The 26,918-nt window shown below is 38.6% G+C and overlaps 1 protein-coding gene across 1 annotated transcript; it reads right to left on the bottom strand.

The window, feature by feature from the left end:
- LOC111868416 (membrane-associated tyrosine- and threonine-specific cdc2-inhibitory kinase) lies at window positions 1–26,918 on the bottom strand. Its single transcript, XM_023859029.2, has 10 exons — window positions 26,663–26,918; window positions 25,486–25,606; window positions 21,207–21,390; window positions 18,986–19,187; window positions 16,823–16,945; window positions 13,967–14,165; window positions 12,549–12,694; window positions 11,225–11,414; window positions 3,191–3,413; window positions 1–1,722 (listed from the first exon to the last, which is right to left on the bottom strand). The coding sequence occupies exons 1-10, from the start codon at window positions 26,726–26,728 to the stop codon at window positions 1,569–1,571; spliced, it is 1,608 nt and encodes a 535-aa protein (XP_023714797.1). The 5' UTR covers window positions 26,729–26,918; the 3' UTR covers window positions 1–1,568.

Here is a 26,918-nt window from a genome sequence, read left to right as displayed (position 1 = left end):
TATAGTTACAATAATTCTGAATACTACTGATAAAAATAAAAGCACTGGTCAGTCTGCCACTTCTTTAACTTCTTTAAAGTTAACTCACAAGCAGTTTATTAGCACAAAATATGTTTTCAGTCAAAAAAGTCTCTTTAAAACATGGATGATTAAGCTTTTATAGCATGAAATGATAAAATATGAGGGCTAAGAATGTATCACTACAGTACTAATATTAAAAGGTTATTCACTTACAGAGTTTTGACATAAGAATGAAACTTTGCAAATACATCCTGTTCATACATTGAGTATTACTGTACATTGCTGTTATGCACTTGCTGCTGCTTTTAGATTCGTAGAAATAATGCATTTAAGAAACTCTGCATCAAAATTAGCTGTCAAGATTACACAAACTGCCATAAAAGGAAAGGAAATGTTATACAAAACTTCTAGAAGTAACAACAGTAGCCCAATGAAGAATTTAAAATTTCAGATTTTCGAATATATTTAAAAACACACAGTTAAAATATACATAAAATTACAATATGAACAAACACTGCCTCTTGGCTGTGACAATACTTTGTCTATCATAAAAGTCTTCATTCATAAGAAATTTCCATTTTATTGCTCATTTAACATGAAGTTTGAATCTAGCAATTTCTATAAAACAAGAGTCACAAAATTTATGTTAAAATACTATATGAGAGCTATTTAAAAGTTATATACAGGGTCTCCCACGAGGAAAGATCAATATTCTTGGAGGTCACAGTATTGGTCATTATAAGCAAAAAAGTATATATGCACATGTGTCCTATTCCAAACAGTTTCCAAGATGGCTATTTCATGTTATTGTCTGCAAAAAAGAACATCAAGATGCACTCAGATGAGCAACACGCCATGTCCTCACATAAGCTGCAAAGCGCACAGATGCTGATGGCACAATTTTTAAAAATGTATTATACTAGGTAAACTGCACCAACTTTCTCACTTGAACAGTAAATACCAGTATTAGAAACAGTATGTAATATCTCTTTCTTTTCATCAATTTTGGAACTGTACAGTGAAATAGCTCTAACTTGGAAACCATTTGGAATAGGACACGTACATATACACTTTTTGTTTCGAATGAACGATACTATGACCTCCCAGAATATTGACCTTTCCTCCTGGAACACTGTGTATAGGAAGATTTAAAGTTATTTACAGGGTTTCTATACATTTATACATATATCAAATTTATAAATTTACATAAAATTGCATTTGAACAATAATAATAATAATATGACAATTGTGAATAAGAACATATTTTAGAATACCACTGCTGCTGTTCTATAAATCTCTAACTCATACCCAATAGATAAAGGAAGAAATTAAGAGTCTAATAAAACTCTCTTCAGTAACACAAATATAAGAAAAAATACATAATGCTTCAATAATTCGAAATTATTAGTGAAGACAATAGTACTATTCTTAGTTAAAACAATCAAATGATTAATCTCAGAACACTGGAGATTCCTCACGAAGTTAACACAAGGCACTTCCAATTCGTAAGAGTCAAATTGTGCATCCCAACTTTACCATTAACATGGCTAATCCTTACAGCTTCGAAACACTGGGAGTAGATTTCGAGCACCTGTGGATGTCCTTGAAAAGGAAAAGTGGTAACAGCTAGGCACTTCTGAATCATCTTCATTTTTTCGGCCACATGAGTACAATTCTGAACTAGACACACACAAACGTTTGCTGAAAGAGTAAAAAACGAATGGTTAAATTGAAAGTTACATAATGCAGAGTTAAATGGTAGGTATGCATATGCTAAAACTGACAAGTTATAGTGTCTGAAGAGTCCACCTATCATAGATTACATATAAAAATAATAACTCTAGCTTCAGTAAGCAATAAAAGAGAACAAAAATATACCAAAACCTCATTTACAAAAATTTGAAGGGTCTTAAAAATCCATACATCTGTGTCTGGAGAACAGTCTCTCCAGTCCCATTTCTGTAAGAGAGTACAAGTGTTAAACAGAGAAGACTTCTACTGCACATATTTCTTTTCCATTTTAATATCCTTGGAATGTAATTAACATAGCCTGCAATGTAGCTGATTCCATACACACAAAATATTTGTAACAGTTCACAGTGTAGTTAAACTATCACAAAATTGCTCATTCTGCAAATACAGTGCATCTTTTTACAAAAATACATCTACCTTGAGAAGTGTATCTTTATATTGCATTGCATATTCCTTGGAGTTAAAATATTGTGACATGCTGCCTGAAAGCCAGATTGTAAGACATCCATCTCTATACAAAGGACGATGAGAAAGCACGCTACCTAGGAAACCAGTTGAAGAACACGAGAACCTAACACTGGGTTTCCACTGTTATAAAGAGGCTAGCAATACCTAAGTAATGAATCGTTAGAGGCAGTAAAAATGTATATGTATTCCCGCAGCAACAAGAGATTCGTTTTCATAGCAGCAGGCGAAACTAAACCCTACAACAAGGTGTTCCCTATTCAGCCCGAGTGCAGGATATAAGAGTCCAACTTAGGCAAGAGACCAGTTAGTTTTTATCTGACAAGAGACCAGTAGAGCTCCTATCCGACTAGAGCAGAAGCGAGCTCGTAGTCAATGAGAGCTAAGGACAGTTGAGATCCAAGTAGAGCAGAAGACACTTCACTGAGATTAGCAGTGTGAGAGTGTATAACATTGAAGAGGAAACATCCAAAGATGTTATAAGTGCGAATAATTATATTTGTGAGTGTAAAAAGTGAGTGTCCAATAAACATATTCACCAATCCGAAACCCACATACATTTTCTTGTCGCGTTACCTACAAAACATGTGACAATATTTTACATCTACTCTCTCAATCCCTGCACCTTTAATTATGGCCATATGGATTAATGGGCTATATATCAATGAAAAAAAGGCACGTCACTATCTTCATTATGTTTCATGAATAAGAACAGACTGTTCTGCATATAAGTCACACTCATGTTGTTAGAACGAAATGATGGAACAGAAAGTTTGACCTCTACAAGTGCAAATATGATAAGTTTCTGTCACAGTACTGGTTTGACGATAGCAGACTCATGCATTTGGACATCTGCCATTAACATTTATAAGTGAGTTAGTGTAGTATTTAGACAGGATTACAATATAATTGTTTTAACATATGCACTGCTAAAATCAAGACTGACACTTACATCCGAGTCTTCACAGGTGTAATGGAATCATGCAGATCATCTAAACTTCGCTTTCTGGGACTGTTTGCTGGTGTGGTTGTAGGTGTTGAATTTGTTATCATAACATTAGGAATAGATGTATTAAATAACGTATCTTTCTCCCCTCTGATAGGTGAGACATTTGGAGAAGTAGTAGAAGTGGAACTACAAGACTGGTTCATCACACTCTTCGCCCCATTCTCAACTGAAAAAAGGAAAATCATACGCATCACAATTCAAAAACTACTTCACCTGGCTGTCACTGTTAGCATGCAAATCATGTTAATGTAGGCAGAATAAAACTTTTCACCTCCAGATTTTTTAAGCACTGACATATCTTCCAGGCAGGATTTTTTTGTGCTAATACTGAAACCAGCATTTCATGCTGTAATATTTACTTTTTTTTTCAATTTTGTACTAATTCTTCAATTAACATTCCTTCAAACGAAGAAAAAATTCAAACATTCAAAGAACAGAAAACAAGAGTGTATTCAGTGGTGGACTCACTACAGAGATATGAGCTCCCGTTAAGTAAAAAAATGGCTTGGCAGAACCAAGTCCTCAGATCCACATGCCCAGAGGACTCAATATAATTAGGACCCTAGTCTGGAATCTGCCCATGCCCATCAGAGTCCTAAACACCACCTTTCAAGACCAGACACTAATAAAAGGATCCCTGCATACTGTGACCCCACTCACCACAGTGGAACCCTAGACCCAAGAGCCTGCTGCACAATGGGTACAGTTAGAGGACATGATTGCTACTGCAAGACCCAACTTAAGTGACACAGAAACCTGACAGTAAGAAGAACTAGTTGCAATGTACAAGGATGTCTTTGCAACAAATGGCAGTAGCTATGGGCAGACTGACAGAGTGTACCACTGCATCAAAGCTGGAGAAGCCTGACGAATTTGATAAACCCCCAGGAGGCTCTCCCTACAGCAAAACAGGCAGAAGCGGGCATGATGCTAGAGGACATGCAGGGTTATCAAAGAGTCAATCACCCCTGGTCATCTCCTGTTGTTCTCATTTGGAACAAAAAAAAAGGACCTCCATTTCTGATAAGAATACCAGGAAGCTGAATGATGTCACAATAAAAGACTGTTTTCCACTGCCTAGGACTGATGATACACTGGACAAGCTCACCAGAGCCAAATGGTTCTCCACCCTCAATCTGAAGAGCAGTAATTGGCAGGTGGTACCTCATAAACCAAAGGTCAGGGCCTGTTGCATCAGTACAATGTTGGGGCTCCATTTTAGAGGACAGTCATCAATGTAGCAGGACCCTTACCTTCAGAGTGAGCAAGGAAACTGATACCTTGTGACCATGATGGATTATTTCACCAAGTGGTTGAGGACCTACACCACCCCCAACCAGAAGGTGCAGATGGTGGCAGAAGCCCTGGTGACCAACTTTTTATGTTGCTTTCGAGTACTGAAGGAGCTACACACAGACCAGGGCTGTAACTTTGATTTTTGCCATATGCATGAGGTGTTGCAATGCCTGAGAATGAGCAAGATGTGCACAAACCCCTTGCACCTGCAGTCAGATGGCCCATCTTCCTCCTTGTCTATACAGTATTTGGCCACAACACTGCAGCCCTGAACCCAGCTAACCTAATGTTCAGGAGAGAACACCTACCCTTTGACTTCCTATTCATGGCTCCTGACAATGAAAAACCCACCACTGACTACACAGTGGACATCATGGATCAGCCACACAACATCCACAGTTATACACACCAACATCTGAAGGTGGCCAGTGACAGATAAAATGAATATACAATCATCTGGCCAACTGCGCAGGCTTCCAGGAGGGTGACCAAGTGTGGTTGTATCACCTAACCTGCACTAAAGGAAAGTCAACCAAGCTTCAACTACCATGGGAAGGCCCTACAGGGTAGTCACCCAAATCAAAGATGGCAGGGCAGGGTGGGGGTACAGGATCAGTGATTCTCCAGAACAAAGATGACAGTAGTACACATGAACTGACTAGCAGTTTACCACAGAACCACTCGAGATAAGAATCCCTGAGGAGGGAGCAGTTGGAGGACAGCATCACACGACATAATCCACGAAGACTGAAGACAGGACACTGCTGAAACTGGAGCAGGGCGCATCAGCATGACACTGCAGCGCCATTTATGAGGCAGGTCACAAACCTCTTATGTATAACTCCTCAGAAAAAAGGAGATGGAAGGATGCCTGTAAGCTACTCAGGACAAGCAGCCTAAAAGAGGGAGCAATGTGATATCATGCCCAAAAGCCAGATTGGTGGAACCAGAGATGTACACTGTTCAGAAATGGCTCAGTAAACACAATCCTGTAGCAACAGATATGTACAGAGTGATAGAGGAACTCTTGGAAGCAGTACTTTCTATGCAGTCTGTGAGAAGACTATACAGTGGAACCTCGCTTAAGGAGCACCTCTCAGAGCGAGTAATTTGCATAACGAGCAAAACAAATTGTAAAAAAATGACTCGCTTAATGAGTGACATTTCACATAATGAGTGACGAGAGGGGAAGTCCCGGATTGTGCGCTTGCTACATCAGTCTGTGTTTAGCATTCGTTCCACTAGCATCTTAGTGTCGCTTGTGATCACACATTTTTCCAAACTTGTGTTCAGACATATTATTTGTGATTTTTTTTTTGTGCAAAGTTTAATAACCTTTGCAAAAATGTCCCCGAAGAAAGAGCCGCAAAAAGACAGCCATAAAAGAATAAAAATAACCGTAGAAATGAAACGTAAAATCATTGAAAAGCGAGAACGAGGTGTGAGCATGGCTGATCTAGCATGCACATACAATTGGTCTACATCAACGATTTGCACGATTTGGAGTTGCATTGTGTTTCACAGCAAGAGAGTTTGTCAGAGGAGGAGGAAGAGGTAACAGCAAAGCAACAATCTTCTGGTGCAATAAGAGAAATGCTGAAAGCATGGGAAACTGTTGCATCGTACATTGAGAAGCATCACCCTAATAAGGCAGTGGCTATGCGCACTACAAATTTATTTAATGATAATGCTGTGTCACATTTTCACCAAATTTTGAAGCGTCGGCAAAAACAAATGTCTCTAGACAGCTTTCTAGTAAAAAAAGAATTAAGATATGTATCATAAATAATAACCGAATTATTTCGACTTTTTTTTTCTGCAAATCGAATTCGCATTCCAGGTTGGTTCATTCCGCATAGAAGAAAAGATGAAGATGATTCATGCTCCTTAACAATGTATATATACTTTTCTTTGAATAAACGTTATACATAAAATTTTTTTAGTATTTTTTCAGCATGGAACACATTATCATATTTTACATTAATTTATATGGGAAAAATTGTTTCGCTTAACAAGTGTTTCGCATTACGAGTAAGATTCTGCAACGAATTATGCTCGTTAAGCGAGGTTCCACTGTATATCAAGCACCAACTGGATCAAGAATGACTGTGATGGCAAGGGTCAGCAGCAATTTACCTGACTGACCAAATGTCAGAAGCCACTACCATGCAATGACTAATGAAGACATACCAGACTGTGAAGGCTTTGTGTGAGCTGTAGTGATACGTGAGAATGCTATAACTATTTGCAGTTTCAAGTTTAAGCATCAAATAAATCCATTTATCAAACCAAACCCTAACACATGACAATATGAAACTGACAAGATGTGTACAAAGGGGGACCCAAAAATAACAGGAAACGACCTGTTGCGCGCACATGCTTTGTAGTTACAAGTTGTGTTGCTAGGTAGTGTTAGCTGGGGGTCTCCCGCGACTATTAGTGAGCTGGCGTCAGTCTGAGTTAAGTGGTTTGTCTGTGGTGCTCTGTTGTGTGCGTTCCTGTTTCAACCCTTTGGCGATTAGTGAGATGGCCGACCAGAAGGAACAAAGAGTGTGCGTGAAATTCTGGATCGTTCTGCACTTCACTCTTCAAGTCGCGGCAAACATTCACACAGTTTTCTCTTTGGTCATCTCCGAGCAAGCGAGGAACAAATTTTGCAGACACCCGTCTCATGTGCAAACCTTCGGTTAAAATTCGCTGGACCGTGCTCCATGAGATGTTCGTTTCCTCAGAAAGTTGGTCAATGGTCTTTCGACGATCTTCATCAATTTCACGCACACTCTTTGTTCCTTCTGGTCGGCCATCTCACTAATCGCCAAAGGGTTGAAACAGGAACGCACACAACAGAGCACCACAGACAAACCACTTAACTCAGACTGACGCCAGCTCACTAACAGTCGCGGGAGACCCCCAGCTAACACCATCTAGCAGCACAACTCGTAACTACAAAGCATGCGCGCGCAACAGGTCGTTTCCGGTTATTTTTGGGTCCCCCCTCGTATCTATGCTGTAACATGGATGGCCAGAGTGTTGCTAGGTAACAGACCAGTAAACACACACAATACACACTGGCAACAATGGAACGAGGTTATGCACCCCACTTCTAGGCACAATCTCAGTAAACAGACTTCAATGCAGGCACAATGACATCACACTGCAAAAGCACTTTTCAATTTCAATTTATTTCAAATTCAAAAATAGATCCAGATACAGGCTGGGAAACAACCACTGGATATAGAATGAGTCACAGATCAAAAAACAAACATTCCATTCCCACAGGAACAAGTCAAGGCATTCATAATATAAAACAAATAGAAAAGAACATATCAACCATATATATAACAAAACTCCCAACTCCCCCAATTTACAAAACTGCAGAAGTACTAGCTATCAATGACTTGTGTTCTGGGTTGTCTGTGCGGTGCCTATATATCAAATATGTTTCAGGTTGAATCAGTCAGTGTGGAGAGTCAAGGAGAGCTCGTGGCATTTGAGAGACTAGTGCAGAGTGCTTATAAGAGAAGTGAATGCAGCAACATTCAACTCAGTCATATGCAGGTAGAGTGAACTGGGACTAGGAGAACAGAAGAGTACAGGAGGTCGGCCTGTGGGGATTTAGAGTGTGATTTGAAGACTTCATTTACGTGTAATACCTGGAGTGTGTAATGCAGCGAGATTGTTATAGTTTCTGTATGGAGATCCATTGCCAGGAGAAAACTAGTGAAGTCTGATAATCCTTGTGAGTGTGCAATGGCGAAATGGAACGTGTCTAAATTAGTGATAGCACTGATTTGCTGTACTTAAGTGTGATTAAGAAAGGCTGTAACCAAAGTGACAATAAATCCAATCATTCAAACTAGTACTGTCATTCTCATCATACGTACCACCCTACACTGACAATACTTAAAAGATAAAGTTAAGTCTAATGGTCAATGTTCAAAAGTGCATACAAGCTAAAGCAGTGGTTTCCAATCTTCATATAATACACCAGTTCAACTGGCCCCTCACTCTTCTTAATTGTGTGTGTGTGTGCGTGCGTGTGCATATGTGGATGCATAGAAAACAGCTTTTCTAAGTTTTTCATTATTAAAGCAAATGCATTTTAGGATTTTATCAATTAAAAATATTTATCATGATTTACAAATGTTACTGAAATAATTCACTTGCACGATTAATCGCATGCCCATATCCAATCATTTGAAAAATATGTTTAACGCACCCTGTTTTAGAGCATGGGCCATACTCAAGTTTTATATCCACTTGCCTAATTTATGTTTACAGTACAACAGTCCATCACCAACCACTGTTATTAATTTAGCTGTGATTTTCCACTTCTATTTTTCCTGACAGGTGTATTCAGTTTTATGTTTCCAAGGATTTTAATTTCAACATTCTTGATGCATTTTATTCATTCTTACATGGCATCACAAAGGAATGGTGGACTTTTGTAAAGCAATAAAATACAAAACACTACCACTGTTTTGTTCTCAAGAACATAAATACTGCGGTTGGAGTTCAACAGCTGTATTTGCAATTAAATGGAACATATTTGACATGGAGGACAGTTTTACATTACCCATCAATAACAAGACACCTTGCAAGAGCTCGTGTACTGCAGTTTGCATGGCTGATTTAGATAGCTTTCTGGCACAGCCTACCAAACCTTAGTGTCAGTCATCAAACTATGAATCACAATTCCTTTTCCATTAACAACCGTGATAAATATGTTGTTTCTGTGACAGCAGCAATCCAGTTTTGTATACACGCCACAAAAGTAAACAAAACGGACAGTCATTTTTCACAAGCAGCCAACAATGAGCAAAGTTTATCTACATCATTCACATCTACTGAGAAAATCTCATATGTACATCATTTGCCCAAAGATACTGTCGGTGACAAATGGGTGTTTAACCAATTCAAATACCGAGACACCAATGTATGAAATACAATGAAAATTGTCCCTGCAAGTGCTAAAGTGGATAAGGAGGAATATTTTGTTAGCTTCTGCTTCACTGCTGGGACAACATCTTTCAATGGTAGCAAACACGCCAAAAATTTTACAATCTTCGTTTCCATTTTACAGTTCTAACTTCTTTGTGAATACATTATCTAATTCAGAGTATTAATTTGAGGACCCCGTATTCATTTATTCAAATTATTTAGTTTTTAAAAAATGTCTACCAAATAGACCACTTTCTGAACAAAATCTTCAGTGTAAAATGAATCTGCATCATCTCTGTTATTACTATCACTCAGAAAATGTCCACATCTTCATTCAGTTCAGATATCCTGTGAAGTACTGCCATATTAGAGCCAGGATATCTCAGAATAACACAGCAGTACTGTATCTCTGCCTCAGCATCATCACATAACTTTGCAAAGAGTCTTCTCAGTGGACTGTTTCTGATACAGTTAACAACTGTAATGTTCTTGGGTGATGGTAAGAGCATTGCCTTCCTCATCTTCAATGAAATAGGGGCCTAATATACCATGTGCTGAGACAGCACACCATATCGTCACACATGTACTATGTAGCAGTTTCTGGACGATAACAACTGACCGCTCAAAACCAAGGAAGCGAGTTGTCTGGTGACCACTTCCATACGAGCGGAAATAACACTCAACTATGAATATTTTTTCCTCCGTCAAGAGACCCATTTCCAACAACTGCACAACACAACTTCCTTTTCACTACTGGGAACACATGAGGCTGCAGCTATGCCCCATCGACAAACGCACATGCACGTTTGAGATGCATGAGTTTCATTATTGCAATTTTTGGTACATACTGTATATTTGTGCCATACTCAGTAGTACTCTTTCAAGACTATGTCCCTTTTTAATTTATTCAGCTTCATGCTGTCTGCAGAAAGAATTTATATGCAAGGTAAATACTGTGGCCTCTCTTCTGTATCAACAACATCTGTGAATCCAACACACACACATTTTGCACTGTATTTTCTACATTTAGGTTTTTATATACCACTTCTCTACATGAATTAGACTGACTGTCTTTACTTGAGCTGGCTTCTTTATCTCTATCTTTCCTTTGTTAATACTCAAAAGTTTTCTAGCACTGCAGGAGCTATGATCACATTCAATAGATTGCTCAAGATGCTTTTGTATGAGAGAAATTAACATGAAACCAACACTACAGAATATTGTGACAACAGTACAGTAGAACACAGTGAAAAACAGATTGATAATGCATGTGCACTGGCACTGAATGTCAACTGTTGAGACATAGTGAGCAATTATAGGAACTAAAAATGCCAGTTACAATGTTGTGAATCATGAAGAGCTAACAGCTACTGTTTGCAACATTGAACTTCAAACTGTACAACTGTGCTGTAAGTATAAAGAAAGCTTTTTTAACTGAACTGAGCAATCTCATGGTTGCAAGGGTTGCTTTTGAAAGCAATGAACAAAATTAAACAGTCTATCATTCAATATTTTTTAAGAATTACAATCAATTAAATTTTGCTATATAACTTTCCCAGAATATCTCACCCCCCCAAACCAACTAGTTGCCCCTCTACCTCCAGGGGTAGGGGGGCACACACCACACTTTGGAAACCACTATGTTAATGTTTGCCTTTGAAAACTTTGGTATTCACACCAGTCTATAAATTACTGACTTCACAATTCAAATCATGAAAATTCACAGCAAAGCACACTTACCATCAGAGCATGAAGTTTCCCACTGTCCAAACTTGGTCCCATTGGTGACACACCCATTGGTAATGCAAGCACTGGAGATGTAATCGCCACGTGTGCCAATGTGTAAGTATCCAAGAGGCAGTAACATGATTTCCATGAGACTTTTCAAAACTGCACACCAGTTGCTGCATAAGGACTGCACTTGTGAAACCTATTTACATGTCAACAGTTAGTCAGAATACAATTACACATGAAATAAAACAAATTTAAAAAATGAACAAACAACAGGTGTGTTAATTTTATATTTTCAAACTAGACAGTAGAAGAATACTTCACATTATAAAGCATTAAAACCTCCAGTTTTAGAGTATCAGTACTGAACCATATAAAATTAAATATGTAGCTGAATGTTCTTTTTATAACAAAAAGTGACCATATCCAGCTGACGATTCAACATTCCTGAAGAGAAAATATTTGTGCAGGAAAACAACAGTCATTGTGCAAGTAGTATGAAATTTCCACAAATATACACATTACATGCCCCAAAAGCAACAAAAGCCTGACTAGGCAGCATAACAAGAGAAGAAAACTACACTTCTCCCTTAGTCGATGCAGCTAAACACCGTGTTTAATGTCTGATAAAGATAAATCATTATGTCCGATTTTTTTAACTGCAGGCGGTAATGTAGTTGGTTGAGGCACTATGCTACAAGCTGGAAGGTCACGGGATCGAATCCCAATGAGGTGGATTTTTTCAATTTACCTAATCCTTCCAGCTGCATTATGGGTTTGGGGCTGACTCAGCCTACAACAGAAATGAGTACCAGGAATATTCTTGGGGGTAAAGGGTGGCCGGCGCATAAGGCTTACAACCTTACCACCATCCATGAGCTGACTGTCTAGAAAATGTGGGAACCTCAACATCTCACAACCCTATGGGCGTCCACAGCCTGTTACAGGGATAGCTTTACTTTTTTACTTTTAGGTTTTATATTACATGTGTGCCCTCTCCTGTCCATTCACAATAACAGGTACAGGCAGAAAGTTAAGCAGGTCCCTTATCACTATAATATAATATCCTTAGGTTACAGCTGGAGAATATGGCTTCAGACGTGGAAGTAACTGTAAATACATTGAATAAGATAGTGTAGATAGCTGAAAGTTGTTGCCTCCCAACTTGGGGTATAGTCAACACACAACAATTCTTCCTTACAAGACTGGTTCATTATGTAACCAATAAAGTTTCAAAATTATAAATCAATTCAACAGTCTAATGACGATGATGATAAGCCTTATGTGATTTTAACAAAAAAATATATATACTAAAAAAAGGCTGTTAACTTACCACTTGGCTCACATAGTGAGACCTACGACGTCTCAGCATCAACTTTGTGAGATGTGGATGAGCCAGAAGGAAATCAACTGTTGGACGCTCCACATAATCTGGGGTCATCATTGCTCGTATGAGTTCAAACATTTCAGGGCATATATCTGCAAAAATTAATTACAGCTGTAGAATTAATTCTGGGTCTGTTAAAATATAAATACAAAACACTAAATAAATGCAAAAGTTTTTCACAGGAGCATTTCTTTCAAAAAAAACATGAAACTTGTAACATTGATTGCAGTAAAGTGTAAGTCACATTTTGTGAGAGAACAGGAAGTAAGATGGGACAAACCAACAGCCGAGAGCATGACTTGAAATGAGACTTGAGATGAGACAGTCAGACAGATGAGACAGTGTGTGTCTGGTGTTCTGCAGAGAATATTTCCAAAACTGGATCTGCTTCTGTTCTCAGGTGAAAAGTCAGAGGCACCTACGCTGTTGTGTCTGTTAGAAAGGGCTAAACGGAAAAATTGGACAACCTAAGTCAGTGGAATACTATACACTGTACAAAGTCTAGAAACTCAATAATCCTGACTGTTATCCACCATCATTAGAGCTGACTTTTACATGACATTTTTAATGACACAGGACTAGAGTAATAAACTTTGCCACATTTAAAAATCTAACTGCCAGGAGAATAATGTTCTTGCAACACAACATTCAGTGCATATTGTTTTCCTATTTCACTTTACACCATACCACAGATTTCAGGAATAGCATACTATTTCGAGTTTCGTGTCCAAGCCTAAGCTATTCCATTCCATTGACATGACTCTGGCTGAAAATGTCAAACTTAACAAGGAACACAATCACAGAATCTTTCAACATTCAATCATATGCAAATGGACACAATAATGAAATCTATTCTTTGGGAGAAACTAAACTCCTGTTAATAGCATGGCAAGTCATAGACCTTTCTCACTGGCTATGACGCGACAAGGATAGGCTACACACACATATAAGATGGGATGCTAAGAACTAATGACAGTTACACATGTGGACAAACCTAAAAAGTGTGATAAAAATAGCTCCAGAAACAAGTCAAAAGCAAAGCCTGTGCAGAAAGTCTGGTAAAGAAAATGGGCCAATTTATGAAATGTGCATTGTAGTCAAGTTACCTCATTTTATAATTACTCTTCTATACATATAATACTAAAAAATTTACTGTACACTGTTTTCAATTGTTAAAAGTTCTCATTTGCAAGACATACTTGCTCTGAAGTGGTAACACTGCACATACATATAAACAATATTTAATATCCAAATAACAAGCAGGAATTTAAAAAAATAAAGAAAATCTGCAGACTGAATACTTGATTTTGAGGACTGAAACCTTGACCTCTCACACATTAACTACAAATGGTAATCATACGTACGCCCAGTGTGATCATCAGGAAATATTCCATTTCTTAATTCATGCCAGAGTGGTCCTCGAGATGGCAAATCCAGATCGGATGCAAGTTCTAGCATTGTTATTCCCACACTGAATATGTCGGCGGCCTTTGTGAAATGTCCAGTCATTAGTTCTGGTGCAAGGTACTTGGGATCACCTTCTACAGCATCATCCAAGTCTTCCTATAAAAATGAACACTTTTCTAGTAACAGTTTCTTGGATCCTATTAGTTCAAAAAGTAACTTCACTTCAAACAGGCACTGAAATGAGCTATGGGTTTAATAAGGCTGTATCAAGTACAACTTTTATGCAGCATCTAATTATTAAACTGAGATGGACTGAAACTAACAAGCCTGAGTTCATTAGTATCAAGCCATCTCCTTTTATGTGAAAAAGTTTTTGATGCTTATTTTAAAATACTGCACCTGCATTCATTTAAAGTGAGAAACTCAACAGGACAGCTAAAAATGTCCAGGATTTGAATAATGTATCTATGGAATTTGAATAAGATGTGTGACATAGTCACACTGGGCAATAAGAAGACACAAGTTTTCTGAATCCTTGACAGCATAATAATCACAAGGCTGTTAATTTCATACATATAGATAAATTAACCCTACAGTGTGGTTACACATACACTGTATATCGGGTATCTGAATACCTTGTTTGCAACTTCATGTACACGGTACATCCTACTGCAAGCTTAATTTCTTTGCTCGCTAGCTGAGGAAGTACAATCTCTATTGAGATGGGGTTTGCATCACACTACGACTAAATAAATTAACTCTTTCTTTATGTATCAATAACTCTAATTATCCTACAGCTGATGATTCAGACTCTAATCTAAATGCATGACATCAAAGTCATCATGGCCAGGCCTTCAACCTGATGTGTGCTTAGTGAGTTCAAAGTTAATGAAAATTATAAATGAAGTTTTCAAGAATGATATAATAGAGGTGAGCAGTTCAATTGATGATATTGGCTTTGGTGATTACATCCAATTAGTGACTCCTGGAATAGAAGCAATTCATGATAGTGCAAATGAGTGAATATACATACAAAGAGCTATAAAATATCATAAACAAGGTACAGAAATGGAAGGGGTCTCAAAGAAATTTATGTGATAGAAACATCAGTATGCTATCTGCAGCACGGGAAACATTTTGTGGTACTCACGGTCCACAGTCCAAAGAGACGTTAAGGATTTCAGGAGTATGACAGTCCTTTATTGATGTCAAACATATTAATTTTTTGGGAGGAGTACCAATACAATACACTACAATAATTTCATATTAAATGCAATGCACCCAAAGGACACTGTTCTCAGCACATTTGAAAAATGGTTTCATTCATTCCCAGACAATCAAACCACAAGAATGGTGTGATATGAACCTAACAAATTATATTCAGAGAGTCACATAGAGTTACCCTAATGGCAACATGGTAATGCAAGTCAGATATTCATTACACTGATGGCAACTCTGAAGACTATCTGAAGAACACACTGCACTGACAACATATTCATAAGCTTTCACCTCATTAAAAAATTTCTGGTTGGTACAGTCGCTAAACAGCCACTGAGTGGTGCACCCAACTGTATTACAGAACACTTATTGGCTAGCTAAAACCATAATAATATGGCATGCTGCCAGAAAGCCGGAATGGTTGAGGAGATCAGAGTTGATTTCCTAGGCAATGACCAGTGTTTCCACTGCAATGCCTTGGAAACCGAATGCTAGCAAATGTAAGTAACGAATTGTTCAAGGCAGTTGCATAACAACGGCTGTGATAAACATGTATCCTTCAGTGGAAATGTAATACCAGCAAGGCATTGCCAAGAAATAGCTTAAAAAACAAATGCGTTACCCTGGAGATGGAAGGATATCCATGGCAAAGAATACACCAGGTAACGTATTCCCAAATTTGTTGTGTAACATAGGGCAAAACCAAACCCTTGAACATGGTGCATTCTATTCAGCCTGAGTGCACGTTATAAGAGTCCAGCTTCAACGAGACCAATCTGTTTTTAGTGTAGTTCCGATTAGAGCAGAAGCAAGCTCACATCCAACAAAGGATAGTGAAGACACTTCACCAAGATCAGTGGTGCAAGTAATTATAAGGGTGAAGAGGAAACGTCTAAAGGACATTATAAGTTGATAATAATTGTAAGTGTGAGTGTAAAAGAGAGTGTCCAATAAACATCTTAGCCAAATCCGAGACTCACATGAGTTTACTTGTCGCGTTACCAGGGAAACACGCGACGATATTAAAAAAAAAATTGGGAAACCACTATAATGAAGTAGATTCTAAAAGGTTCTGACAATGCTGTATAGCACGCAGGACTACTGGGTTTTTGGATTTTGTCCATCATCCAGTATTATAAAAATCAGAGATCACAGCGTTGCAGAAACTGGATCTGTTTCCATCCTCAAGTGAGGGAGGAGAAGTGCTAGAAGTTTCTCTGAGAACCACATATTTTCAGGTGGATGATAAGTTCTTCCAACAGAAAGAAAGCATAGCTATGGGAAGTTCTCTGTCACCGCAGCAACCTGGGTTCAAGCCTGGGTCAGGTCATGTGGGATTTGTGGTGAACAAAGTGACACTGGAGAAGGTTTCCTTCAAGTACTTCAGCTTCCCCTGCCAATCTTCATTCCACCAACTACTCCACAATCACCATCAACCATCATCTGGGGCTGATACAATAGGCCAGTAGTGGCCACAGTACCAAGTGGAGTCAGTCTCATTCCTCTGAGAATAATACAAAAAATAATAATACTGTGTATGATTCTATTATATTTTTCTAATTTTTTTAATAATTTACTATATGGAAAAAACATACCTTTGACACATCTACGACCAAACCAAAGTCTCCAAGCTTATACCGGCCATTCAGAGCTACCAGGATATTCTCCAGTTTAATGTCCAGGTGAATCAAGTTATGATCATGCAGATGCTTCACAGCCTGTTGAACAAAAAGGTAATTTCAAAATATACAAATGCAACATACTACCACAGTCAGTAAGTTCGTGGAATGGCCGCAAAGTGTCGTACGAGAATTTAGTCGATATGTTTCAGCAATGTTTTCGACAGCTATATCAATGTTGGCAGACTTGCATAGTGGCCAACAGCAACTATTTTGAGGGCCGATGTGGATCTGCTAAGTGTGTCTCAATACCTTGTAATATGATGTGATAAAACCACATTCCACGAACTTAATGACTCTACAATGAACATTAAGAGATATTCTTATACATACAAAAAAATCAGAAAGCCCTGAGAACTAGCAAGAGTGAAACAGAAAGAAATGCTGTAAAATTGAATTCAAAGCTACAGGGGATGGACAAAAATATAGAAACACCCAACAAAAAACACATTACCATGACTAATATGGTGTAGGACAACCTCTGGCTTGCAGAACTGCTTACTGTCTCCTTGGAAGGATAAAGAGAGGTCCTGTATGATTTGCGAAGGAATTTTGTACCATTCTTCCTGCAAAACATTGGCTAGTTCTGTTAATGATGATGGAGCTGGATAGCGCGCACGCAGATTGCTCTCCAAAACAGACCACAAAGGCTCAATAATATTAATATCTGGCGATTGTGGGGGCCATGGCAGACGTGACACTTCATCTTCGTGCTTGTCCTGGATGATGTGAGCTGTGTGAACATGGGCATGGTCATCTTGGTAAATGGCATCACCACTGGGAAACAAAGTTTGTACCATGTGATGGACCTGGTCGCCCAAAATGGTCACATAGTCATTAGCAGTGATGTGACCTTGCAGGGTAATGATGGGTCTGACAGAATGCCATGATATGGCTTCCCATACCATGATCAAACCCCCACCATGTTTCACTCTTGGCAGCAAACAATCTGGATCGTAAGCTTGGGATGGCGTTCTCCTCGTGTAAACTCGGCCAGAAGCAGGAAACAGTGTGAAGGTGTACTCATCCAACCAAATGACTGTCTTCCATTGCTCCATAGTCCAGGTTTTATGACCTCGGAACCACACTCTCCTCTCAGTGGCATTTTGATCACTGATGAGTGGCTTTGGAATTGCAGCTTGTCCAGAAATACTCTGCTTGTGGAGTTCCCTTCATGCTGTTTTGGTGCTGAGAGGGTTTGTGAGCATGACATTCAGTTCAACAGTCACTTTTGCAGCTGTAGTCTTCTTATTTTTCATCACAGTCCTACGCAATGTTCGTCTGTCTCAATCACTCAACACACATTTCTGTCCATGCTGATGTTTATTGGATGCGGTCATAATCTTGGATACTGTGACTCACGAAACACCAAAAACCTCAGCTACCTTGGTTACAGAAGCACATACCATATGGGCCTCAACAATTTGCCCACATTCAAATTCTGTTAGCTCTGACATGATGCACCAAAAACTGCACAGAACAATGTCTTGACAACAAATGAAGATTGCAACGTACTGCGGCAGTTGTACGGGTAGTGGTATTGGCCAGATACGACAGAGTCATCTAGAAACGTCGCTAAAATAAACACTTCAATTCAGGCATGCAGGTGTTTCCATATTTTTGTCAATCCCCTGTAGATTATCATGCAAAAATGCTTGGAACAAAACAACACAAAAGTTCAGACACATAACTGTCACCTGTGACAGGATTTATCCTAAAATACATGTTATAGCATACAGGTTAAGTTATACTTACTAAAGGCAGCAGTATACAAAAAAACCCACGTATACACGCGCGCTAAAAAAATTGTTATAAGTTAAACCTTTTCAGACTCTATGACACATGTGTGGGTTAGGACACTGAAGAAAAGAAGACAGAAGAAAAAGGTGCTTGAGGAGGCGTAAGAAGCAGAAGAAAAGGGGAAAAGAAGCTGTAGAAGAAGAAAAAGAATAGGAAAAAATCAAAATAAAACTGTCCTTCCTTTTATGACATTCCTTTACTGTACTGCTCAGAAAAGCATTAAGAAAAGTATGTAACGTTCTAAATCCCAAAGGGCTAAATATTAAAATTAAAACATACCAATAAAACATCAAGAAGAATATCCCATAGCATATCTTGGGTAATGTCATGGTTCACTTCTGTATATTCTTCCAAGCTTGTTCTGCAGAGTTCCAGCTGAATGTACAGGTAGTCATCCTCCTCCCATGCTCCAACGAACTCAACACAATTATCATGCTTTGGAATCATTTCATGTTTCCTAACTTCTTCAAGTTTCAACCTTCTGTAATTACAAAGTTATTAATGAAGCAATAAGCATAAACAACACCTCAAAAACACTGACTGTTTTCATGCTACTTCTCATGGAAGTCATCAAACTCCAGTGGGGCAGACAAACTGATAATGTTACCAGTACCTAAACACACTGAATGATTTATATTCTCCATTCTCTGATTTTGAGTGAATCTAAAATCTCTCTTCGTAGCTATGATCATAAAAATGGGATTACTGTGCAACATTGTAACAACTACTGTAACAAATGACACAAGATGGATTCTTACATTTCACAAGCAGAAATTACAATGGCAAATGGGCAAAATTTATGACAGATTGTGGAAACTCAAACAAACATTTCAGATCACAAATAATGCATACACTACACAAACTGTTATAATTCTGTGCATATACAAGTTGATAAAATCGCCATTCCTTTCAAAAAGAGGACTGCTTTTAAACAATACATTCTTACAATCACAAATGTTTATGCACTTCACAGTACGTGACCCCTGGTTATGTGACACAAACAAGAAAGGTAAAGTTGTTCCATGTGCTTAACTAATTAAGCACTACGCCATGAAGGTGTATGTGGGAGTGGATGTATAGATCCACATTTTCTTGACCTCAGCACTAGTTGGGGGTGAGTGGCCAGCTTCATGCCCTGGCCACTTTACCACTGGGAAAAGAGCCCCCAGTACCCATTGGATAAGAGGCTGGGTGGTCCCCAGAGCTGGTCTGGACAATGTGGAGAACAGAAAATTCTTGGCCCTGGCGAGATACAATTACTAATCTAAACACTACAGTCACTCAACCATGTGACAACTAGTATCAGAAGTGAGATCACTGGATTGGATTGGATTGATGATTGCGTTGTGTAGTTACAGAATCATACCATGGAAATGGGACAAATGATGGAACAACTGGTAGAATGCCTGGTGTAAAAGGTGGGAGCCGAAATGAAAACCAACCAAGAAAGGCTGCAAGCCATGACATAGGCCAATCAGGATAGGATGGAGGCTAACCAAGAAAAAATGGACACCAGTCTAAGGAAGATGAAAACCCAGGTTACCTCGCTCCCCAGATGGATGCTTACCACGCCACAATGCATTCCCACCATGAGATGATGGCCATAATCAAGGCTTCTCTAGGAAAGACAGAGGTCAGGATGAAATTGGCCAGGAACAAACTGTAGCCAAAATTAAGCCTGATGTGGAAGAAATGAACACCACAGATTTTGAGGAAAATCCAGAAGAATTAGAGCCCACAGCAGAGCATCAGAAAGTCCCTAATGAAGAAGCTGCAGTGGAGACTCTTGGAGCATGGGAGGACTGATCTGGGGATCAACCGGTCGTGGGATACATAAACCCATGGGAGAGGCGGAACAGGGGTGATGTACAAAGAATCCCTAAAGGACCTAAGCTTTGGAAGAGATGATGGATGCAAAAGAAATTCAACAACAGCATAAGGGACTAGGACCAAAAAAGTAGCTACATCTAGGAAGCAAGAGGATGATCAATGAAGCCCTGAGACAAACCCTATGGCTGGTGGTCAATCTAGCAGCAGGATCTTCCATCAGGATTTGAAAAATGAGCATTAAAACACCGTGGAGAAGCTGCCCAATGCCCAAGTGAAAGAAGAGACTACTAGCATCTTAAAAGCCAGTCATGCAGGAGCACTAATCACTACCGGCAGTTTTGCCCTCAACAACTAGAAAAGAAATGGTGGTACACCTGTAGGCTACTTGGGATGAAGGGCCTTAAGGAGGGATCAATGTGGCATATCCACTGAAAACTGGAAGAGACAGCCATGACTAGGTTATGACCCAATAGTGACCAACAATTGAACACAAAATGTTACATTAGTCTAGCAACAGTTACTTGCACAACAACAGTAGAACTGTTGGAATAGGTGTTTTCTGTGTGGTCCCCTTGGCTGCTGTGTGATTGTGCAATACTGCAGGTGCACCAGTTCTCTGTAGTTTCCTATGTATATCACCATAATGGAATACGTGCATCTGTTCACGCACCTGTCTTTGTCACTACGGAAACGTTCCTTTGATCTTTTCACTGCATAATATAGCCCTGTTTCTTTATATCGTGCTCTGAACACCTCTCCAAATGAACCTTCCCCAATCTGATGGACATCATCAAACTTCTGTCTAAAATAGGTAAGATGATGAGTGTGTTTGTGGAGTCTGCTTAATGATGGAGCTGCAGTCAGAATTAAGGCTTTACACATAAACAATTTCAGCATGTAAGGAAACAAACATTTTGAAGGTAATTACAATACTTATTAAATATTATTAGGTTAAAAAATAAGGTGTTCTGGGCTGTAACACTGTGTTGTTCAGACACAACCCAATGTTTTGGAGGAGTATATTGCCTTCATCTTCAAGGTACTGCTGCTGGTGACTGTTGGTTCTTGCTTGGATTATTCTTTGACCCTGAGGATGGTGGTATGTTCTGCCAAATGCAAAATCAGTGTTACAACCCAGAAGACCCTAATTATCATAGGCACCAGCACCACCACCACCACCACCACAACCTCAAATCAAAACACAATGACATTATTTTTATTGAAAAAATGAGGGTTATCTTATATTCATACACTTAGAAAGTCCCATGCTGGATTGAATGCTTATATGTCACAAGAAGTATTCTGCAAGTAAGCAGCAATTTCATAGTTCTCTTTCTTTCATTTCAAAGACAAGGTAGCATGCCTACAGCTGGCTCTTAATACGTGAAACCAGCACCATAGTGCATAAGGCTGGCAGTCACTGATGGCATCTGATAGTTAAAGCTTTAATGTAGAGAGCATTTTCTTTACTTTTACAATTCGACATTTTAAATTTTATATAACATTTTTGTTAATACACACAACTGTATAAATAATTCACAGATCATTCTACACACTTGGCAAATTCGTGTGTTACACTAAAACATGCTCCATGTGATGTCCCTGAAGATCACAAACTTCATGTAAATGAAAAACAAAATAGTTCAGAACCTTGGTTATTATAGAGTTTCTGTAGAAACTACTTTGACTTGATGGCAGTTTTTGGTTCTGGAAATGTGAATCGATTTATCTCATACACTATATCCTTCAAGTGCCCCACTCAAAATATTCACAGACATAACAGTTATTCCACACAAAATCAACACATTTTTATAAATGTCTGTGGCTGCTGAATTTTTTTTATTTGAATGCAACTAACTATAACTACATGTTCATAAGACTCACACAGAAGTATAAATTATTTTGTCCTGTAACTCAGTTATTCTGAAAACAGTTCTATCTTCTGAGACATATTGACATGTAGTCTGCTGAAAGTTAATTGATATTTCAGAGGAACGTGTAATTTCCATCTTCAAGGTCAAAGAATAAGCCACGCAAGAAACTTTCTATGGACTATGCGGGGTTACATCCCAGAAGACAGAAATCTTCAACTCCTCTTTTGCACATGTGCTTGACATATGGTTTCCTCAAGCTGCCGTTTCACAGACAAAACATTCTTCTTATCAGGGCACAGGGAACTGCCTACTCATCATTCTGATAAAATTGGATGACTGTATAACAGCATCAGACAAACACCCACTTTCCTTTTTTTCAACTTCAGGAAGAATGCCACAAGTTTTCTATAAAACACTTCATTTTCTCAAAATATACTAAGACACACCACACACCACAAACTGCTACTACCACAATTTACCAGCCATGAAGTATTAGTGAAACAAGCTTAACATTTTCTGCTACTGCCCAAATGACTAAACTTTTATCCTGACACATTGCAGAAGTCTCTCAGTCTTCATGAATTGGATTGGATTCAATTTTCAAATCCTCCACAATCAAATGGATTCAGTGGGACATGAATTCTCTTTGAAATTTTTTGTTTACTTAGAGGATGCCTGTTGCAACTTCCTTTCACCAAGAGCAGCAACATTTTCCTCCAAGCATAAAAGAAATGAGTATACATACTATTACATTACGTTTTTTGGCAATGCAAAAATATTCTTTTCAAGTGATCTGGTTCACTTAGGTCGACCAGTACAAATTTTTCTCATTTGATAAGTATGAATACCAAAAAGGCAAATATAATTAATATATGTTACTTTGTGATAGTCATTTTGTTAGTTCATCTGCTAAACAGGGTTCCATTGTGTATAATTCTCAATTACAGATATGGAACAGAAGAAATGTTCAAAACTTGGTGTTGCTATAATTAAATTTCAAATTTCATTTCAGAAGAAAATGTAGAATATTATGATAGATTTGGCCATTTCTTGGAAACAAATAGGTAAACACATTCCCAAGCATTCAAGAATAGGTGCCCATTGCTATGCTATGGTTATAATACTATGTTTCCCTCCGTGCACTGTAACTTTCACTGTTGAAAGCCAATACGACAGCATTGAATTGTAGGTTGCACAGTAATGACTTCCTACAAGAGATATCCACAAAGTGACACCCTTCGAGGCAGTGTCTGCTATCATGGCTGCCTAACAGTTATAACCAGAAGTCATAGATGAAGTATTTTATGTGGTGTATTTACAGTAATCTTTCCAGTGTTGTCATTATTCATACATAGTTACGAAGCGGTGTAGTTATAGAAATATTATATTTCAGCATCCTGTTGCACTTGGACACTATTTTAAATTGTAAACTACATAGAATATAATGCATTACAGACAGAATACTTTACAATTTAAAATAATTACAGTAAGAGAGAAAGTGTTATAATCAATTGTAGTTCTGCCAGGTGAATATCCAATAAATTGACTCACTGAGCCAAACCCACATCTAAAGTCACTAATACACATGAAAATATTTAGAGAACACATTTGTAACCTATTATTTTCCAATTGTAAGTTATGCTGCATACATTACACTCGATTTAGACACCTCCTGAAAAATATGCTTATTACTTTTGGAAATATAAATACTTTTCTGAATATATTGATATTCTGGAGTAAAGAATAACCTGCATCTCATAAACTTCAGCATTCTATTTCTTCAGATCAGCTGGATTACTAGTCAAAGTATTCAGCAATTTTACTTTGTAACCGAACCATTGAAATCCTTCCCCCCCTCTTTTTATTTCAGTAGTTTACGTATAAAGTAGAATTGTAAGAATTACTAAGAAACAGGAAGACACAGTCAGAACAAACAGATAGACCGAACTTGCGCGGACAAAGACATCTGTTAGTTCTTGCTTCCAAGCATCTGGGGTTGTTTCGAAAAGGGCAGAAATGATACTTCATGGAACCCCCACTGAGTTTCTTTAGAAATTGAGAAGTTGACTTACGGCGGCAAGACACTTTGAGAATTCGAGACGTAACAGTCGCCACCCATCATAAGTCAACAGTGGGAGGGCCAGGGGTTCATTAGCGACCCTCATAAGTTACATCTCTGTCAATTTCGCTGTTTGGGATTTTAGGCCGAAACTGCTTCTAAAACAATCGGTCATTGGCCGGAACCAAAATTAAGCCAACTCCTCTTATTTGAATCCACCTATCCGGGAATTTTGGAGGAGAAGAGAGGAGGCGGATACAATTAAGTTAGGACCTCTGGCTCGGCAGAGAGTCCAGTTTAAGATTAAGGAGTCTGCTAAAACTTTCGAACGTGGCGGAGGTAAACCCCGCGAATATACTTGCGCGTTAAACTAAATAATTTGAGCAAGTACAGCACTGGCGGCTTGGAAGCCGAGACTAGGCCTTATAGTGTAGATTTTTGACTCCGAGTGACTGTGAGAAACAATAAAGTGTTCCAGTGGCAAAGTGCATTGTGTTGGTCAGAAGTGCTTCACCCTCCTTGTCCGAGCCTGACCCTTAGCCGACCTGAGGAGAGAACTCATTGCCAGGAGCTAGCCAAACCCATCGCCAGCTTCCACCCCACTCACGCCTTCCCTCCCTTAAAATGAATCGCAAACAGCACCTAGCTGTTTGCTGGCGCCCATAATATCAGGTTCTATATGGGAAATCCCAATCCCGTAATCAGCAACGGAAGGAGGAAGCGGTGGAGCCGGAAGAAGCGGTGGAGCCGGAAGAAGCGGTGGAGCCTGGTCAAGCCGGAACCAGCCACGACCTAACAACTTCAACGGAGGCAGCACCAGGTAGGGCAGTCAAAGTGACAAGTGGCAACCACCTTGTGGGCAAGAAGCCTTCAAAGAGGGTGGGCGGTTAGAACTTGGGTCACAGCTTGTCGATTTAGCATTGAATGACTCACAAATAAATTCCATGAAGTCCATTATATGCAGGTTTTAATGTACTCTGAAATAGATATCCAGTGAAAAATGTGACAAAGGATACCACTGTCTTCATTTCTCTGAAAAGAAATCAGGCAAGCATCCTGGGAAAACAAGTTCCTATTTGTTTTATAGTTCCTGCGTTTTAGTTTTGGTGGCTGACGTTCTTTTGGGGTTCGCCGAGCCTGAAAGTAAAATAATAAAAATCAATCACACAATAAAAATACTATAAGGACTAAAAGTCCAAATCATACAAAATTATTTGAAAATATGCATCGCAAAAAAACATTAAGGTCCAGTAGAAATTATTTTTTGAAACTGCAAGATCATATTTTAAGTTGAAGCATTCTGTCTTCATACTAACCACTAATAATCTCAAATTCAACACGCTTTTAAGTCACATTTATAGGTTTGGGGAACAAAAACTTTTTTATTCCCAACAGGACAGCCTAAAACTAAGAGTGTGTGATCCACTGGGATAAAAGGTTAAATTGCACATAATCATTACACTTACTGTGGATTCAAACCCTATATTTGAAGAGATTTAAAGTTAAACAATTAACAGCTTAATTTCAATAGTTCAAGTATACTATGAAACTTAAGTATGTAGACTGTTAATAGCAAAACAATTCACTGTGCTTGTCATGCCTTTTGAAGAAAGGACCAAAATTACTTTCTCAAAACTATCACACATACATTACTGGTTGATGGTTAATGAAAAGCAATCATTAAATTTCACTGACATTAAAATCCCGAACTTCTGAATCCAATGAAAACATGGAAGTGTCCACCACACCACCATACAATGATGTAACCAACGCATGCATTATTTCGACACAAGACAGCGACTTCAATGTGATTTTCATGGACTCAGCACAAATGACTCTTCCACACGTCAGTATTTTCAGACTTGCAACTGAAATAGGCAATTGCGTTAGTATACGCAACTTCTTTAACACTCGAGAAGTGATCGTGTAACTTATATGAGGGATCACATTCAGCACCACACGACACTTTCACGGAAATTGTGATGGATGGCAGTATTCTAGTTTTCAAAACAATGAACGAAACATAGTTAACACATCCGTCTATTTTACATGCATATTTCCACCTGTAGCAGAGAGTACCATTTGTTTGGTGTAATTATATACAAGAACCTTACACTTTCACGGGAAATCTATGGTCAAAGGAATTTACTGTTAATTATATTAAAAATACAGCACGTGTTAAACATAACCAACCTTTTTCGTAGAATGTGCCGGGTGAGTAATGTCAGGAGTTGGTCCTGGTGACTGCTTATGAGACATAGTTATTCACAGCATAAAGTAAATGTAAGGCATTTATCCTAACGGTATATCGCGCGGTTTAATTACGTCAAGTACAATGAACACCTCAAGAGACACTAACAAAACAAATTACTCTCACTAGCACCAAAACGACGAAACCATACAACGCTAACAATAAAACAACACAGCCAAAGCATGGAAACAGATTCAC

The sequence above is a fragment of the Cryptotermes secundus genome, unplaced genomic scaffold (assembly GCF_002891405.2).
Source record: "Cryptotermes secundus unplaced genomic scaffold, Csec_1.0 scaffold166, whole genome shotgun sequence".
Lineage (NCBI taxonomy): Eukaryota > Metazoa > Arthropoda > Insecta > Blattodea > Kalotermitidae > Cryptotermes > Cryptotermes secundus.
This window is presented reverse-complemented; position numbering and strand designations above follow the sequence as displayed.